Genomic DNA, 20298 nt, shown 5'->3' on the forward strand with positions numbered 1-20298 from the left:
ATATTGCTTGGGGAGAGGGTGCCTGCCTGCTCTGTTTATAAGTTTGTCGCTAAAGTGTTTTTATATTATGCCTAATACTGTATTTTTAAGGTTTTGGGTATTTGTAAACCTCCCAGAGAGCCTTGGACTATTGGGCTGCAGAGAAATGTCATGTATGAAATGAATGTCAGTTTGGAAATGCTAAAATATAATTTGAGGCTTTTCCAATTCTTCCTGTGGTTTAGTGCCTTGCATCTTCTTCTTGGCTTACAGAATCATTTTTGGGAAGTGGGAAGCAGTGGATGTTCCTATGCCACAGCAGAGCTGTTCCAACAGTGGAACAAAGGCTGCTTTTGAAAGTGATGTGCTCTCCTTTGCAGGAAATCCTTCAGCAAAGGCTGAATGGCCATCTTTCAGGGATGCTGTAGCTAGCAAAATTCCTGCATTAAGCAGGGGGTCGGGTTAGATGCACTCCAGAATCATTTACAACTCGATCATCTAGGATTCTATGTTTAAAGTAAGGAGCTGATTAGAGCAGCTACTGACAGCTTGCTCCAATCCTTGACTGAAGCCTTTAGGCTGTAATTTTGTTCATGCTTACCTGGAGTAAGCCCCACTGAACATGATGTCAGAGTAAACATGCACAAAATTGTGCTTCACATGTATTGATAATCTACAAAACTCAAATCGGAACACATGAAAGGGAGGGGACATAGTTGGCCCCATGAGCTTGGTATATATAGCCTGGAGGAGTCAAGATTCAGGGGAAGCAGCAGCAGCATTTTTATTTCTGTACTGCCCAATAGCAAAGCCCTCTGTATGGTTCATAATAATTCACAAAATTACAAAAGTCAGATAAAATGCAGCATAAGATTTCAGTATGCAAAGTTCAAACAATCTTAATAAAATACTAGACCTGTTAAAACAGCTGAAATCTATGACCCTATCATATGCCATAAAACACCTGGGAGGAGAGGGCAGTCCCAATACCAAAAATATTACATTGTTTCGGTACCTCAGGTAGGACTCAGTGGGGAGACTGACCCATACTTGGGAGCCATTCCTGAGAAGGCCCTCTTCCTTGCTGGTACCATTCAGGCCTCCCATGGATAGCACTCAGAGGATAGACCCAGAGAGCTTCGGCTATGGGGCAGTATAGAAATAAAATTAAATGAATAATACATGAGAATTGTTGTGTTCAGGCATGATATCTGTCTTCAGAGATCTGACGAACAGTCTCATGGAAGATGGAGCAAACTCATTATCTGTTGCTCATGAGGGCAAGACTAGAATTAAGGGTAGAAATCTTACAGAAGCAGATTCTGACTCAACAATATTTATTTATTTATTTATTTATTTATTTATTTGAGTTATATCCCACATTTCATTTTTAAAGAAAACAAAGCAGCTTAAATCATTCTCCTCCTCCTGTTCTCTATCTCATCCCTACAACAACAACCCTGTGAGATAGGTTGGGCCAAGAGTCTGTGATTGGCTCAAAGTCATCCAGTTGGCTCCATGGATGAGCCACGACTCCATGGATGAGCCACGACTAGTCCCAGTTCTGTCCTCTTAACCACTACACACACTGGCTCTCAATATGAGACTCTTCTATTGTTTGACACTGGCACAGAGAAGAAGGTGATCTCACCTTTCTGAAGGTCTTCTTAAATCAGATTGGGATGCTATTTCACTGTCCTGGTTAGTTGTTTTTAAAAGAGGTGGAACTATCCAGGCTACTAGAAAGAGGAAAAGGGAGGGAAGGAAACAAGGGGTGGATTTAAAAAAAAAAAAAAATTGACAGATATAAGGACTTTAGGCTCTGTCCTTGTGCTGGGAACCTTAAGTTAAGAAAAATATGTTTGGAAGCAACCAAATTTTGTAAGAAGGCAGGTAGTTCCTCAGGTGCAGGGGAGAAAATATGTTGCCCATGCTGAGAGTTACATTATCAGGAGCTTGTCTATATCTATAAAGTTGGGCAGTAGACATTGTGGGGAGGACCGTGTGTGTGTGAAATAGAGAGAGAGAGGGAGGGAGGGAGGGAGGGAGGGAGGGAGGAATTGCTGAAATGTGAAAGGGTAGATGAGAAATAGATTGTAATGTGGAAAGGAACAGAATGTTGCAGTGCACAGAAAGCAGAGGAACAGGTGGTGTTTGTGTGTCTTGGTTTTTATTTCTAAACATAGAGATGCTGTGGCCTGAATGCACTAGGGAGATATGCCATAATTCCATAAACCAAAGGTGTCAAGCTAATTTCAGCAGGGTTGAATTATCTCAGAGTTTTTGAGGGCCATAGTCCAGTGGTGGGCAGAACAGAGGAAACACCAATGGGATAGTGCTAGCATTTCCTGCCAACAACTAAGTCTTAGGAGAGACTTTTCAACCTTTTAGAAGGCGCAGGAGGGGGGAATCGGGAACTGTGCAAGCTCCAGAAAACCATCAAATGATTAGTGGTCAGAGGAAAAGGGGTGTCTCTCTGCAAGCGCAGGAGGGTCAGCTTTGGCTCCAGGGCTCTGATATTCTACAGCCCTGCCATGGACCCCGTGTAGAGAGGGCCCCTAGCACTTGCATGTTGCGAACTGCTCAGCCAGATTCATTGGATTCTAAGAAGGAAGTGGAGGGGCAGAGGGGGCAGAGGGGGCAGAGAACATCGCCATATCAGGGTCACCTAGTAAACATACTCAGAAGGTGAGAACCAGCCTGACTCGGAAAAAGGGTAACATTTCAGAAATGGGCGAGGAAGAGATTGAGTGGGTGTTCCTCAGCCCTGTAAGGGAGCAACAGGTGAAGGGACTGGACTGGCCAAATGCTGCCCAGCATTCCCATTGTCTAGCCCTAAAGCATTCTGAAACGGAGAGAAGGAAGAGATGCTTCTGTTTGGATCCGACTCTTCTCATGGGCAAATGCTTCTCCTACATATTGAAGAGAACGTTACTTTGATTTATGCTCTTTGGTAGCCAGTAGAGTTCAAATAAAAGACTATGTTTCTAAGGTCTTATCTCAGTGGGGAGAGAATGGGAGTGGAGAAAGAGATCTACTCCCGATACTTTGCTTCTCCTCATATGTTCAGAGGTACAGTGGTCCTGTTTTCTGTAGGAAAGCAGGAGGTTGTAGCTGTCCAGTGGAGAGTAAATGTAATGTGACTAGGCTTGGAGGAATGGTAGTATGACTTTATTATTTCTGTTTAATCTATGCAGAAATGGTCTGCCTTTGAATCAGTCACATAGCTGTGCCCTGGTGTCTCCCAGCAGTAATTGTGGGTCACCGTTCTTTAAAATTGAATGTGTGTAATATAATAAAGATGCATGTATTATAAATAGTTTGTGGCTTGCCTGGACTTTGTCAACTGGGGTAATTGGCTTGTGTTCCTATTTCCTGTGTATCCTTCTTGTGGCATGTTTTGGATCTGGTTGTATAAAGAGCCATGGGAAAGCAGACCAAAGGCCTATCTAGTCCAGCATCCTGTTTACACAGTGATCAGGCTGCTGACTGTGTGAACCAGGATCTGGATTGTGTTAGCCCCACCATTTTTTTTATTATTTTTTTGCTAAATCATAATGCTGCTTCACAATTCCTCTAGCCTCACCCACTCATTCTTAGGAGTGTCTCTGCTTTTATCTGCAAAATGTTTGGCATGTTAACAAACTTCTGAGAAAACCCAGGGTTAACAAAGAAGTGCTTCAGAAAACAGGATATTAGCAGGATCCCCATCCTGTTCTTTATACTCTGTTCATTGGATGCAGTTCACTTTCGATGTAGCTGCTTCTGCAAACAGCATAGCCAGACACACAATCAATACGAAGAAAGATAAATCTGGTACAACTAACTATGCACTCTACTGTCACTAACATGACAATGAAAAATGCTTGCTACTTGAATATACTACACTGTGATCCTCAAATCTTTTGGCAGACAAAAACATCAATATCAAAATGCTAAATAATCTCTAGGTAGTAGTAAGAATTTCTCATACCCAGCCAGCAGCACCCACAGAAGATGGATGTAGCCTTTTTCTTTGGTTAATCCTTCTACATTGTAAGACAAAATTAGCTCTACAAATCCAAGTTCAATGCAATGAGGCGCTAGAGCATTTCTTATGTGAGCAATAAGAACAATTTGCATGTATATTTCAACCAATTGTAGGGAAAAAGCCCTGCAGTCCAAATCTTGCTTTTGGAAGACTGGTGCTATTGCAGTAGATTGAACTGAGCTTGATCCAAAAAAGTAAGAGGTGTCTTTGACAGAGCACAAGTTAAGTTAACAAAAACTTGGTTTTGGGGCCAATGCATTTTCCTGAATTGGCACAAACAACAAAGGCAGACCTTAGCTTGTGAAATAGCTTTGACCTTACAGGGGAATTTCTAATCAGACAGAGTAACATCCAACCTGTTTGATCTGTCAGGAACCTATTAAGTGCTCAAGGGTTGGGCTGGTCATCTACTAGAATGCTTGGTTCATCGGTGAATCATGGCACAGAGGATGGGTTACAATAGTAGTGCCACTACAATAGTCATTTCCATAAATTGCAAAAATTACCCCCTAAAAGAGGAAATGAAACTAATATTTGGGTCCTCTTCAGTGCCCACTTCCTGGTGACTCTCCTAGGAAAAACAGAAGCAACGTATTGGTGAAAGCACTTTTAGTCATTCAGTCTTCTTAAGAATAGCCAGATACTGAGGATCCTGAATGGATGATTGCTCTGGCTCTGCTTGAAGAACTTTGGAGAGATGCTCAGCTAGCCAATCTGGCAGCTGTATATAGCACCACGGATTGACATGCCAAAACTCAAAAACTCCCGCTATGGAGGGATCAGTGCTCCAGCTGCTTACATCTCATCTTCTTAAGAACAGAAAATACTTCCTTGATCAGACCAAAAGCCTGTTTAATTGAAGAGCTACTGTATGTAGTCTAGAGGTCATTGCCAAGGGAGGCGTGGTTCATGGGATCGTTACATCAAAAAATGCTCTCAGTCTTCTCAAGGCTAAATATGTTTGTGAGCAGATTTATTTCATTGATTGTATTCAGGGCTGGTGGCAAGGGTAGGTGTGCTCAGGTTGGGGGCCCCCAAACCCCAGCAGGGGCCCACTGACAAGTTTCCTCTAGACTTGCTCTTCCTTTTCAACTTCGTAACCTAGTTGTTTGCAACAATGGTAGTGGTGAGGAAGAGACAATGGTGGTGATGAGGTGGCCTCCTTGCTTGTTGGCTTTCTGCCTGTCAAGTAAGCAAGTATTAGCCAGAATGAGAAAGAAGGTGAAGAGTAATAGCTGGTGACAATGGCCATGAGAAAGTAAGCCATGGAAGGTGGGGCCCTCAAGAATCTGCAACCAACACTAGTTGTTTCCTTTGAAAGAGGTATGACTGTTTATAATCTTATTGTTGTAGTGACCTAACTGTACACAGTGAGAGAGGGTTTCCCTTCTAAGAAGAGGTGATGGCCTAAAGCACAATCCCATCTGAATGCAAAGATCAAAGAGGAAGATTGCCCACCACTTGCAAAGCTCAGACAGCTGATGCCGGCAGGACAAGAGGTGGGGGTGACATTTCTGAGTTTTCAGCTGGGCGGATTTTGTGTGGAGGGTTTGAACTTCTCCAAGAGGGAGCATATGCGCTTCAGGCTTGTGTAGCTTAGGGGCCCTGTCCAAGCCTCTGTAGGGTCTGAGGTGTCCATTGCTCATTTTTTATCATTATTTGAATATCACAGGGGAGGGGGATTTCGTTCAGCTTTAGGGCCAAAATTAAGTTTTGAAGATGCTCTTTGGGGCCACATTCCGAAAGGTCAAAAGCAAAGGGAGCATGGACAACAATGCACAAAAAACCCAGCATGTTGTGACTTAAAGCTTATTCTCCTTAAGCATGTTACAATTTTGAAAGTCTTACTGTTCTTTCCTTCTATAACTGTTTCAAACACTCTCATGACAACTTCATTTGAAAATGTGCAACAACTAATAAGCTTCCTCTCCAAGTTTTACAACATGTAAATATATTTTTTCATATGTTTGTAAAAAAGAATGCATGAATGCATATTTTCAAAGCAAATGTTGTATGAATATGGATAGAGGCAGAGCATAACTTAGGTGCACAGCTCAATTTAAAGAAAGAAACATGTATGCTTTGGAGCAAGCAACAAAGTATGAGTTGAAAAGAAAGAGAAAAGCAGAAGCATCTCTTTAAAGAAAGATGCTAAGTGAACTGACTACAACTTGGATTTATTTCCAAACCATCTGTGAATTCTGCTGGATTTTTCCTTCTTTCTTCAAATATCTTTACAGCTGTATTTTCAAACAATTATTCCACCTCTAAAATGACAATGTATTCTCCTCATTTGGATCTACCCCAAATTCTCTGCTCTGTCCCAGAGACTTAAGAGTTTTTTAAAAGGAAAGAAAGAAAATAAGGTTGATCATATTGCTTTGCAAACTGAATATGAAATAGGATAGCAGCCAATTATTTCTGAAAATAAAAATGGACAAATATTTGGGGAGCAAGTGTTGTATACATAACAACACAAGTATTTCTTGGAAAGTTTTGTGCTCTCTCTTGCTCTCTCTCTGTATTTTTAACTTTCACATTTTTCATGTGAATTCAGTATTATAACCTCTATGCTGGCAGCATTGCAGTCTGAAAGCTTTTATTTGGATACTGAACAAATACAGCTGCAAGAACGCAGCTCTGCACATTAACTTCAGTGTGACCCAGAAAGAAACAGATGTCAGATCTATAGTGCCAAAATATGGGTCACTTAATTTGTATATCATACAAATACATTTGCAAATATTTTGTCATTTGTTCAGATTAGTCTCTCCCAACCCCCACCTACCAGGGTCCCTGAATAGCTGTCACATTTTTAAACATAGTGTGTTACTAAGAATTAATGTATTTATACCAGGGGTCTCAAACTCATGGCCCACAGACCAATTGCCGGGAGGGGCGGGGCACGGGGGAGGGGCCCTGCGGCCTTCCAAGCGCCAGCAGCGCCCGGGCTGGCCTCTGGGAGCGACGCGGGATGAGCGGCCCAGCCTCACCCAGACTGCCCCCAGGTAAGTTGAGTTTGAGATCTCTGATTAATACTTACAGAATATTTATAGCAAGAATCAAACTAGATATGACATTAAGAGAGCAGTCATAGTATGGAGCAATCCCAGGTTTTGAGCTTGAAGGTTTTGAGCTTGAAGCCTGGATGCTTCTCTGAGGCTGCAAAAATGAACTCAGGGAAGGGAAGGAGATGGGTGCCACCAAGATACAGCATATCCTGGCAGTGCCTCAGCCCCCCCCCCCCAAAAAAAGCCTGTCAGTTAGATGGCTGGAATTGGCTGTCTAGTGGCTTTGCAGAGCAGGAGAAGCACCAGAGCAAGCTTTGTCTCCATCTTCTCCTGTCCTTCAGAGGACACCCATAATTCTCAGAGTTCAGAGGCTACTTGGAACCTTTCTGTTTGTTTGTTTGTTTGTTTGTTTAAAACTTTTGTATGCTGTCCTCCATGCAAGGCATCTCAGGATGGCTCACAGTCAAAACATTAAAACAATCCAGCGGTAAAAACAATAAATGTGGATAAGTGCAAGGCCTTGCACTTGGGGCATAGGAATAGCTGTCATAAGTACAGGTTAGGTGATAAGGGGCTGGAGAGCAGCACTTGTGAAAGGGACCTCGGGGTGCTGGTTGACTGCAGGCTAAACATGAGCCAGCAGTGTGATGTGGTGGCCAAGAGGGCGAACGCCACCCTTGGTTGCATAGCCAGAAGTGTGGCTTCTAGATCAAGAGAGGGATTACTACCACTCTACATGACTCTGGTGCGCTCGCAATTGGAGTATTGTGTTCAGTTTTGGGTCCCTCATTACAGAAAGGATATAGCCAGGTTGGAGTCAGTGCAGCGTAGGGCCACAAGGTTGGTGGCCGGTTTGCAGGGGATGGGGTGTGAGGCGAGACTGAAGGAACTGGGTCTCTTCAGCCTGGAGAAGAGGAGACTCAGAGTGTATATGTTGGCGACATACAGGTATGTGAGGGGATGTCACATGGAGATGGGCAGAGACCTGTTCTCCCCTGCAGAGGAAGGCAGGACGCGCTCCAACGGAGCCAAGCTCAGGGAACCCAGGTTCCATTTGGATACCAGGAAGCATTTCCTGACAGCCAGGACCCCGAGGGTGTGGAATGGGCTTCCACGAGAGGTGGTTGAGGCCCCATCGGTGCGGGTGTTCAAGGATAGGCTGGACGTCCACATGGTGGGCATGTTGTGAGCGGAGCCGGTTGGTGCCGGAGGTCAGACTAGATGGCCCAGGAGGTCCCTTCTGACTCGCTCTGTTTCTATGTTTCTAAAATGCTACTGTTATAACTAATACTAGTTTTTAGAATACCTGTAAAATAAAAAGGTTTTGACTTGGCGTGAAAACGGTATAAGCTCGGTACCAGGCAAAGCTCTCCAGGGAGAGCATTCCATAATCTGGGCACCACTGCAGAGAAGGCCCTACTCCGAGTAGATGCCCTTTTTACCTCCTTCAGGGAGGGTTCTCGGAGTAGGGCCTCCCTCGCTGATCTTAAGGGGCATGAGGGCATATACGGAAGGAGATGTTCCTTCAGATATCCCGGTCCAAAGCCGTTCAGCACTTTATAGGTCAAATCCAGCACCTTGAATTGGGCCCTGTTGATGTGCAGGGTTAGTATCTGCTGCACTTGTCCAGACGGTACGTTCTTGGACTTTACCCAGATTGTGCAAAGCCATGAGCATGCTGCCTCATACTTGTGAAAGAAGATAAAACAGTATTTTAAATAAGGATGTATGTAAACACTTGGGCACTTTAGGGGGTACAGTGTCTGAACAGACACCTGTGGGGTGGCTGTCACCAGCGGTCACCTAACAAGCTTGGTAAGAGTGGTAAGGTGATCATGCTATTCTTGCCAAGTGATTCAGTAGCCATTTCCAGAAACACATAATGGGCTTGGTCTCTTTGGTTCAGGTGACATGAGAACCCATTGTGAGTACAACAAGCATGACAATAACTCATGGATTGTCAGGGCGGTTTATTGCCCACAAGCAAATCACTCTGCATGAAACAGCCCAGGTTCCATGACACAGCAACCACTATAACTTGTTACCCACAATGGGTTGTCATGTCGTGTGAACCCAGTCTCTGGGATGTCTACTCCAAAGTGAGATCCATGGAGCTTACTCCCAGGTAGATTCATATTCATGCTTAAATATTTTAACCCATTGTCCCTGAATAGATATTCTACTGGAACCTTTAACAATAATGCAATTGTTATTCACAATTATTAGAAATTATGAATAAATGCTAAATTCTAGATAAGTTTAGCAGATTAATTAATAACAAATATTTTAAAAGAAAGCCAGTATGGTGTAGTGGTTAAGAGCATGGCTCTGGGGCTCAGCAATTTGGGTTCTAATCCCACTCAGCCATGGAGCCAGCTGGGTGATTTGGACCAGTCACAGACTCTCAGCCCAACCTTCCTCACAGGGTTGTTGTTGTGGGGATAAGACTGAGAGCAGCAGGAGAATGATGTAAGCTGCTTCGAATTCTTTGTAAGAAAAAGGTACATCTATCCAGACCATGTTTCATTTTGTACTTAAATTTTTGTACTTTTTAATTGAATCTACCCGAACGTTGCTCCACAAATGTTGGTCTGCTACATGTCCTCTCTCTCCTCTGGGAAATAATGGGCCTAGCAGTACAGTCCAGGTTCCGCTTGCTGCAGGATTTTCCTGTGCTTTGAATACAAAATAGTTAAGTTAAGCAGTTAAGTGGTATCCTGAAAACACATAGAAACTGGACAATTCACAGAGATGCTATAGAGACATTCATATGGATGTGCAGGAATTTATTTTATTTATATTTTTATTTATAGCATTTTTATGCCGCCCCCATCGCAGAAAGCCTCGGGGCGGCTTACAAGCCTCGGGGTGGCTTACAGGAATGGATCTGCAGGAATGTTCAGAGCTATTTGACTTGAGCCACAGTTCTGCACTTGCTAATTTGGAAGGAAATCCAACTGGAGTCAAACAATGCAGCTTGCTTCTGGATGGAATGAACTCACCTACAGACATAACGGATGGATTCTGTTTACCTGGATTTTGGAGCTTCCATGGGAAATATGTGACACCTGATATTTTCCCCCATATTTTATGCGTACATAGGCTACTTGCCTCTTTCCTAGAGATTTTTCTGCTTTTAAGAATTTCCAGATGGGCACAGACGGGCGGTTGTATTAGTCAGTTGCAGCAAAAACAAGACAGAGTCTTGTGGTATTCTGAAGACTAAGAAATGTATTATGAGAGAAGCTTTTTTGTCACAAGCAACAAACACCGAATAGAAGCAGCTTTTCACAGCATGAGAAAGCAGCTATGGGCTACCTGCTGAATGCTGGCATGTAACACAGAAGTCCTGCCAGGAAAAAAAATGTAGCCAACTAGATTGGCAATAAATCATTGCAATGCCTACTCCTCTTCTTCCCATGAAAATCAGCATTCTTCCACTGCTCTTATCAAGACATCTTGCTTGAGGGCAGCTAGTTCACTACCATGTGTAAGGAGTATTGGACTGGGTGTGAAATGGATGACAGTGCAGAAAAATGTATTTAGGAGTTCAGACCCCACTTCCCCTTTGGACTCAGGTTCTTGGACAATTACTGTTCTTCCAGTCTCACCAGTCTGATTTCAGGGAAATGTGTATTTTGTGGCCACACTCGCCATAGCAGCCATTTTCTGAGAGTGCCCTCCACTTTCTAATTGTCACTATGGGCCCAAAAAGAATTGAGGGGCAGCAATCATTTTCACTGCATTGGCTAGCTATGTATTTTGGTTCTTGTGCAATAGAAAAGAATGTGGCTTAATTAAAAATAAAGACATCTGCATTCTGATCTTTCATTTTTATGTTCTCCAGCTGTTATAAGTTCAGAATGGGAGTTCCTTGCAGTGGGGTGCCTTTTACCGGAATATTCCAAAAGCTGGCTAACAGCCGTAGTTTAAATGTGTTATTTTGTAAATGTTAAGTGTTGAGCAATTTAAATATAGCAAGAAATATCAGTGCACAAAGTTTTCTTTCATATTTCTAAGCTAAATACAAATAATAGGGAATTGTACAATTAGATAGCTTTCAATATTCAACTTTTCTCACCCTGAAACCTTGGTGCTCTTTGCTTGAAAGAATACATATTTAAATATTCAGGCTTTCCAATATTTTGTGGGGAGGGGAAGGGAGTTTTAGGCTGCAATACTTTACCTGAGAGTAAGCTCCACAAAAATTTTCTTCAGAACAAACACAAATAACATTATACTGTTAATTATACTTTGTAACTCACCTTGGTTCTACTCAAGAAAGGTGGGATATAGTTTGAATAAATAGATAATATATTTTAAAAGAACAGTCAGTTTATTTATTTATTTATTTATTTATTTATAGCATTTTTATGCCACCCCCATCCCAGAAAGTCTTGGGGCGGCTTACAAAGAAGATAAACAACATAGAATAACATTAAAAATTCGGAGCATCTAGGCAATAGTTTAAAACCAATAAATAAAAACAACAATTAACAATTAAAATGTTCAAATAAAAAGGTCTTGGCCTGGTGCCAAAAAAACAAATAACGACGGTGCCAGGTGGACCTCTCTGGGGACCTCATTCCACAGTTGGGGCGCCACCACAGAGAAGGCCCTCCTCCGGGTACTCACCCTCCTAATGTCCTTCACGAAGGGCTCCCGGAGAAGAGTCTCCTCTGCCAATCTCAGGGTGCGGGAGGGCAGATATGGGCGCAAGCGCTCCCTTAGATAACCAGGTCCTAAGCCGTTGAAGGCTTTATAGGTGATATAGTTATTAAGAGCATTTGCCATGTTGCATTCATCTCAGATCAAACATCTGTGCTATCACTGTGCAGGGAAGCACTTTTCAAAGATCTTACTCATTCACCAAAAAATGGCAAAGCAGGGTGTTTGCATATTTCTTAGGCTGTCCCTTGATTTTGGAAAAATCTCATCAAGCAACTTTGGAGGTACAATTTGTTGGAACTGAAGACAATACACTTCCTGTTGTGGCACCCAGGTCATTATTTGTTAATAAGCTATATTTATATATACTGATCCTCATTTGAAACAAATCTTAAATCAAGTTACAAAAGAATAAAACTGAACAAAATAAAAACCACACACACACACACACACACACACACACACAAAATAAGGCAGCTAGAATGACAGTTTATGCTCTGAGGAAAGCTAAAGTGAACAGGTACCCTTTTAAACAATGCCAACACATGCCAGTGTTCAGGACAGACACACCTTAGAGAGGAGTTCCACAGGGGAAGCATCACAGCAGAGAAAGTCCTTCTCTGTGTTGCCAAGATTGGGACTCCCTTTCCTAAGAAAAGGTTCAGTTGGTAACCTCCCTTTTAAGATTTAGGCAAGGGATGCAAAAACTCAGCCTCCTGGGGTTAGTTCTGCAGGTGGGACTTGGCCTCCAAAATCCTCTGGAGGACATTCCCTGCTGTTAACTCCAATTTGAGACAAACAATTCAGACCTTTAAAAAGAGCCATTGCATGGTAGTGTTGGACAGAGGCACAAAAGATCTGGGTCCCCACTCAGACAGGAATCCACTGAGTAACTTTAGGCCAGTCACTGAACCTCAGCATTACCTAGTACACAGCATTGTTTTGAGGATAAAGAGGAGGAGGAGGACCATGTACACCAGCCTGGGTTCCTTGCAAGAGGAAAATGGATACACCATTTTATTGTCAATTTACTGAGTGCCATTTTTCTTGCATGCCTATTCAGAAGTAAGTCACAGTGAGTTCAATGGGACTTGCTGTAAGTGTGGAACCTAGAACAAGATTTCATTTATAATGATCACATCTCAAAAGTGGAGGACCTTCTCTCTGTTGGTGCCCTGATTTCAGAATGCCCTCTAAAAGTAGATCCTATTGGGACAGGCCAGGAAAACAAGTAGGATCATCTAAGGAACTTCGGATGGCTGCATTTGGCTTGAAGCATGAGGTTCTGCACCCCCAACTGTAGGCCAGATGTTGATTACGCTCCTCAGTGGATCTTAGTAAATTTACACCATAGACAAAACCCGAGTATCTTTGATTTCTAAATGTGGGAAGCTTTGCATCAAAAGACAACAGATGGGACAAAGGCAGCCTGGTTCCCAGGGGTATTATGTAAAACAGATGATGAGTGTCAGCACTTTATACCCACACAATGTTTTAAGTTTACTGTTGAGGAGCACAGAAGAAAAGGGAATAAAGCCATTCCCAGGGAAAATGGTCTAAAAATAAACACAGGGCAGAAGAACTTACGTGCACAAAATTAACATATCCCAAGGATAGAATCCGTGTATATGCGCAGACTATGTTACCAGATAAGCATGGGTGCATTTTACTAGGGCACTTATGAAGAGCATGAAGACCTGTGAACTGAGGTTGTAAAAGAGGAGGTACGGAAAGATTGCATAATGAATGATGGTGGGACTGGAGCATCCTTCCTTGCAGAGTGGTTTGCCAATAGTGGTGGCAGCTCAGATAATGCTAAGGCACTTGCAGAATGTTCTAGGTTAACTGAGCATGTCCAGTTAAAAGGACCTGGTATCAGGAAAGACTCTTGCCTGAGATCTGGAGAGGTATCACCAGTTGGAGCAGAAAATGCGAGGCCAAATAGATAAAAGGTCTGACCTGGTTTAAGGTAGCTTCTGTGGTCCTGTGATGAGAAAGAATGAGGGAACTTGGAAAGTATTTTCAAAGGAGAATCAGAAGCATACGAGTCAATAAAGAACTGGAACTGAAAGGGAAGTGGAACTTGTGGAAGGCACTTATCTTAAGTGCCTTTTTCTATGGCCTTGGGAGCTGAGGTGGCAAACAGGGTGACAGCCCACCACCCCTGGTTATGGAAAGAACTGCCCAGTGAGGCCCACCTGGTGCCAACTCTGTCATCTTTTTTGCACCAGGTTAAGACTGCTCTCTTCTCCCAGACATTTAATGGGGAAATTGATGCCAGTTGGCTTTAACAGGTTTACGTTTGGGTTGGAATCCTTTTAGTATTTTATTCCATTTGTGGTGTCTTGCTGTATTGTTGTGAACTGCCCGGAGAACTTCAGCTACTGGGTAGTATGGATATGGAATAAATAAATCTACCCTGAGATCAAGAGGAAAGGTTTCTCCACTTTCACCTTCTCATGCTTCTACCAACACCTCCTTCAGTAGTAATGAACTCTTGCCTTTAATCTTATGGGAGCAGCCCAAAGTATGGGTGCTAGATTGCCAAATGGACTTTCCTTCCTTTGTAAGGCTGCAACTCTGTGCAGGCACTTCCATAAAACTGAGAGCACTAGAACTTGGTGGGCCTTCGTGGCTTTCAAGCTGTCTATGGGGCCAGTGAGTTGTGGGGAGTAGTAAGAGGCTGATGACACTTTATTGAATTTTATTTGGCCAGGGCGGCCTGTTTTATAGTGTATGTTTTATGTTATATATTTGTATTTTATTGTATATATTTTAAAATGTTATTTTAATTTTTTGTTGTAAGCCGCCCCGAGGCTTCGGCGAATGGGGCGGCATAAAAATGTTTTAATAAATAAATAAATAATAAATAAATAAATATTGGAGGTTGTAAGCGATTAATTATATTGAGGTTTCTCATTTGGAATAGCAGGAGTGAGTGAAGACCATGGAAGGCTCAAGTTGTTGTAACTGGAGAGCAGCCATTACTCAGAGTCTGCTTCTGGACCCTTGTTTATGGATGTGAGAAGGAACACTAGCCCCATTTTGGAAATGGGGAAACTTTCCAGCCATTATGTTCTCTTTTCCTTGGTGTTGCAAACCGAGAGGTGGAGGGAACTTAGACCCTCAATGGAATACAATTCCCATTATCCCTAAGCCTTGGCCATCCTGGCCAGAGCTATAAGGAATCAAGTGTACAACAGAGATTGATTTCTATTTTCATCTTCTTTTTTCCTAGGGTCACTGGAACAATCCCAAATCCTTTTTCTTCTGTGTATTCCAAGCAAGGTAATTATTATAATATAATTATTATAATCTGATACTTTAATTTTAAAAAATAAATTACTGAGGGAAAATCATTTGGTTAAGTTTGGCTACTTGTTTCCTCAGTGGCAAAAAGCACACTCCTTTTAAAACAACATTCTCTTCCAATTTCTGAAATGTGCAAAACATAAAGTACAGCTGAAGCATGTACAATCCTTTTTTCTGTTTACGTGATATAAAGTAATAAATTCATGGGGGAAAAACATGTGGCAAAGTCAGGCTGTTTGTTTTTCAAGAGAGAAAAGAACCCTTAAGGAAAAAAAGCCCTCTCCCTTTCCTTCAGTGCTTTTGTCAATTTCTGAAATATACAACAGAAAACACAAAACAAATACAAAACACACCCACTCACACACATTTTATATGTTTCCAAGTAATAATAATATGAAAAATTGTATAGTCTGTATAAAATATGCTTACATTTTGTTTCCTTTAGGAAATAAGCAAAATTAGCTATTCAAATAAAAATTAAATGTATGAGGAAAGACTCGTGAGGAAAAGTCTGAGATGGGGAGGGGGAAAGAGGAAAAAAGGCGGGAAAACAGCTGCTCCTTATCTCCCCGCCCCTTCTAAAGCCGACCCGACAAACGATATACTACATTTCCCAGGATGCTTCGCGACTTGAAGCGCCGCCTCGCCCTCTAGCTCAGAGCGCATCCCACGTTCCTTTGCTGTGGCAGCTACTGCTGGGGCAGGTACCTCCCGGACTGATGGTCCTCGCGTCGCTGGCCTGGCGCACTACATTTCCCGACGTGCTTTGCGGCCGGAGCGTCAGGGGCGTCGTCAGGTTCCTCGCTCCCGGCTTCTTGAAAGAGTCCAAGATGGCGGAGGGGGTGTTGAGCGCTGGTGTTAACCTGGAGGCCTTCGCCCAGGCTATCTCGGCCATCCAGGCGCTGCGCTCGAGTGTGACGCGCGTCTTTGACTGTCTGAAGGATGGCCGGCGAAACAAGGAGGCGTTGGAGGGCCGCGAGAAGGGCTTCGTCGCCAGTTTCCAGGACAGCCTCCTCTCCGTCAGTCGGGACTTGGGGTGAGGAAGCCCGCAGGGACGGTTGCCCCGGCAACGGGGCGCCGCGCTTTCCTCCTCCTCCTCCTCCTCCTCCTCCTCCTCCTCCTCCTCCTCCCTTTCCTCTGCTGATGGCTACGAGCCTCGAGGGCTTTACAAGCCAAATGTTTTAAAAGGCTGCGGTGCGTGTAGTGTTGCGAGTGTTGGAAGTGCTTTGAGTCCTCCCTCGGCCGTGAAGCTCACTGGGTGACTTTGGGCCAGTCCCATCTCTTAGTTTAGCCTCCCTCGCAGGGTGGTTGTGAGGATAAAGTGGAGGAGGCCTGTGTGACCATCCTGGATTCCTTGCAAGAGGAAAAAGAGGAGCTATAAGTCTTAAAAAGTGTATAGAGGGAGCCGGTTGGCCATTGTGTAAGCAGAATGGTGGACTAGATGGACTTATATTCTAAGCAGCTTGTATAAAGCGTTTACCTTCTGGTTATTATGTGATGGCAAACAACAGTGGATGGTTGTTTCCATTCCATTTCCACACAGTATGTACTCATGGCTATTGGGAAGAGTGGGGTCTAGGGAAGAGGAGTGGCTTGGAAGGCCAGATTGTGAGATTAGATAGATTAGATCTAGCCCCAGGCCTGAGGATTCGCACCCTGACCTGATGCACCTGACTTGATTTAGGAGTAACCCTTCCCTGTTGTTTGTTTCTCTGATGTAACATTTAGAGGGTAGGCTGCTTTTGGCCATTAAGAAATCATAAGTGCTGACTTGGAAGAAAGGTGGGATATAAATGCAATAAATAAAGGCTGTTGGAACAGGAGGTTGTTGCTAAAATGAAACCTGTTTCTTTTTTCCCACTCCAGATATATCTGTGCCATTCAAAAATAAGGCAGTTTATCTTTGAAAGGCACAAACTGGGGGCAAACATTAGGCAGGACTACTGCATTCAAGCCCTGTTCATGAATTTCCCAGATGGCATCTTTCTGATCACTGCTCAAAACTGCTAATCAATTGCTTATCTAGTTCAGACCACTGGACTAGATAAACCTATTAACTGACTTGTAGGACTTTCTTATGGTCTTTTGGTGAGCACAGGTATGAAATACATTGGAGCAGGTTCAGAGTTGCAACCTACTATCCTGCCTAACAGATTGGCAATTCAACCAGCTTTTGTGGAAAAAGACAAGTAGAATGTTAAGGGGGTAAGTGCACTCATATGATCATGGATACACTGATCATTGATGTACATTATGTTATCCCACATAGCAATTTCAATTTCTATAACACAGTATGTTGTATAGCTAAATAGATAGGCTGTTGTCCATTTTATTGCTACTGAATTAGCTGTCCTAACAAATAATCTCCTCCTGAAACATCCTTGCTCTTGAAACTCCTAGGAACTACTCCTACTCTAAACATGTATTTTTAAAACTGGATTTGATCCAGATTTTGTCAACAGGGCTGACAGAAGCAGACTTCTTTGCCCTTTCTTTCCCACAGCATCCCCTCTTCACTGCAACATGAAGGGTTGGGAGACCAAACCACATGTCATGTTCTGACTTTCACTGCCATTGTAACATTTGCTAGTATTTTTTTTCTTGGCATCATGCTGTTGTGCATTCTGCCACCATGTCCCACATTGCTGACTGCTTCAGCTGGGAAGAAAGAATATTTGTAACTGGACATCAGAAGAGGAAAGTAGATAAACAACTCTCCTTTTAAGTGACAGCTACAGGTATCTTAATGTGTTTGTGAAAAAGGCTGAAATTAGACATGTTGCTTTGTGTAAAAACAGACAGTCTGTACATAGTTAAGAGTTCTGCTTGCTGTGTGCAGAGCTCTCAAAACAGAAGCAGATTTAAATTAACATATGTATGAACCTATGAAGGTGCCATATTTGGAGTCACACAACCCATCTAACTCAGTGTTATCTAAACTGGGGTGGGTAACCTGTAGCCCTTCAGATTGTTTTGGTCTACAGCTCCCATCAGCCTTAGACAGTATAAGGTAAAGGTTTCCCCTTGACGTGAAGTCCAGTCATGCCTGACTCTAGGGGGCGGTGCTCCTCTCTGTTTCCTTGCCGAGGGAGCCTGCATTTGTCTGCAGACGGTCTCCATGGTCATGTGGCCGGCATGACTAAACACCGAAATGCACGGAATGCTGTTACCTTCCCACTGAAGTGGTACCTTTTTATCTACTTGCATTTGCATGCTTTCGAACTGCAAGGTGGGCAGGAGCTGGGACGGAGCAACAGGAAGGAGCAACAGGAACTCACCCCGTTGTGCAGATTTTAACCGGCGACCTTTCGATCAACCAGCCCAGCAGCACAGCCGTTTAAATCACTGCGCCACCTGCATCCCACCTTAGACAGTATAGCCATGACAATACTCCACCTTTTAAACTGATGTAGCATTCCCTCTGCCCACTCCCCAACAGGAGAAAATAACTTTTATTCAAAGATAGACCAGCTGTACAGGCATCAAGGTATGAGTCAATGTAATGTAGCGGGTAGTTAGAATTCTGGACTTTAACATAAGAGACTGAGTTGAACTGAGAGACTGCGTCATACTCATGTATATGTAATTATGTGAACATGAGTTTGATGCTCATGTTTTCCAATTTGTTTTCAAATTTTTCCTGTAGCAGTGAGCGCTGAAACAGTTTTAAAAGGACGTTGGTGTTCTCTTGATGCCAATAGAAAACAGGTCTTTGACAAGACTTTTGTTTGAGCACTGGGGCCTGTGTGTGAAAGTGAGATGACTAGGGGTTGGTAACTATGGATTTTGTTTGCTATTGACCAGTTACTGTGCGTTTGTATTGGTTTATAGTGACATATGGTTTGTATTGTGACTTGCCCTGGGATTGTTTTGTGTTGAAGGGCAGGTGATGTATTTTATAATAAGTAATCAAATCCTGTTATTATTTAAAGACTAGATTATAGGAAAAAAACCCTTTTATTAGGTTATACTGTAAAGGCACTGACTTAAACAAAAAAAATCATTTTCTAATTGCATTATTTCTTTGCATTTTATTTTAGAGAACTGGAGCGTCTAAGTAACCTTGTAGGCAAGCCCTCTGAGAACCATCCTCTCCACAATAGTGGACTGTTGAGTTTAGATCCGGTGCAAGACAAAACGCCCCTCTACAGTCAACTTCTTCAGGCCTATAAATGGTCGAATAAGGTAAAACTGCTAATGTGAATTTACTGGAAGGATTGAATGCTGTGGCTTGTTTCTCACTTGTAATGCTGTCCAAGCTATTGTGAAGGCCTTTGGTGATTAGGAACTATACTTGGGGGGAGGGAGGCTGCAATATCTCCCAAAGCTATCAGGCACCCTCCTTTCTTCTTGCTTGATGGGTTGTTTTAGCCACTTGTTCTTTTAAGGGTGGGAGAAACAACTCAGGTAGCCTTATTGTGCTGCTCTATAGGAGATGAGACATGTGGGGGGGCTGGGTTGTCTGGCCCAAGTCGGTGAGCTTTGTGACTGAGTGAGGATCATAGAAACAGAGCGAGTCAGAAGGGGTCTCCCGGGCTATCTAGTCTGACCCCTAGCTCCAGCCAGCTTCGCTAACGACATGCCCACCATGTGCATGTCCAGCCTGTCCTTGAACACCCACACCGATGGGGCCTCAGCCACCTCCCGTGGAAGGCCATTCCATGCCCTTGGGGTCCTAACTGACTGGAAGTACCTGTAACAATCATAATGCAACACTCTCGCTGATACACCACATGTTTATCTGACCTTGGTGAAATGTTCCATGATTCCACCAATATTCTTGTGTCAGTTGTAGTCTGACAGGAACTTGATGTCCATGCTTCAGATACTCTTTTTATGGGGAACAATATTTAAGAAATTAACTTCTATCTTTTATACCTCTATGTGTTTTTATTTTAAATAAAATATGAATTACCCCAATGTTCCATCTAAAAGCTCAGAAGAGTATTCTGATTTCTAGAGTATTATTTATATTAACGTAAGGTTAGCAATGGCATTTTAAATATATTAGATTTCAGTCACTTGAAATTTAATAATTTCACAAGTAAACCTTTATTGTGGTCAGTGTGTCTCCTTTTAACAATTCTTCTAAATTCATAATGAAATTACTGTTTTGACTAGTAATCAGGATAACTAACTGACCAGGAATCATGGCTGGCCAGTTAATCAACTACATTGAAATTCTGACACAGAAAGCTATTGTGGATCTTGTAAATCACCAATATTTATGTTCTATGCTTGGTGTAGCTTGTTGCCTAGTTCTTTTATAATGCAAAAACATGATGCAGCATTTTCCAT

At 42.8% G+C, this 20298-nt stretch overlaps 1 protein-coding gene across 8 annotated transcripts in view; it reads left to right on the forward strand.

The window, feature by feature from the left end:
* The first annotated feature begins 15755 nt into the window (after positions 1-15755).
* The window catches only part of MED27 (mediator complex subunit 27), a 135494-nt gene continuing 130951 nt past the window's right edge, over positions 15756-20298 (forward strand). For 2 of the 8 annotated variants that reach the window (XM_044439900.1, XM_044439901.1), the window contains exons 1-2: positions 15761-16036; positions 19041-19185. In XM_044439900.1, coding sequence (XP_044295835.1) covers positions 15831-16036; positions 19041-19185 — 351 coding nt within the window. In that variant the 5' untranslated portion in view covers positions 15761-15830. Of the gene's footprint in view, positions 16037-19040; positions 19186-20298 lie in introns of all 8 variants that reach the window. The other 6 variants (XM_044439897.1, XM_044439898.1, XM_044439899.1 and 3 more) reach the window with 5 other exon arrangements.

Source organism: Varanus komodoensis, unplaced genomic scaffold (genome assembly GCF_004798865.1).
Source record: "Varanus komodoensis strain SLA01 unplaced genomic scaffold, ASM479886v1 scaffold36, whole genome shotgun sequence".
NCBI classification, from domain to species: domain Eukaryota; kingdom Metazoa; phylum Chordata; class Lepidosauria; order Squamata; family Varanidae; genus Varanus; species Varanus komodoensis.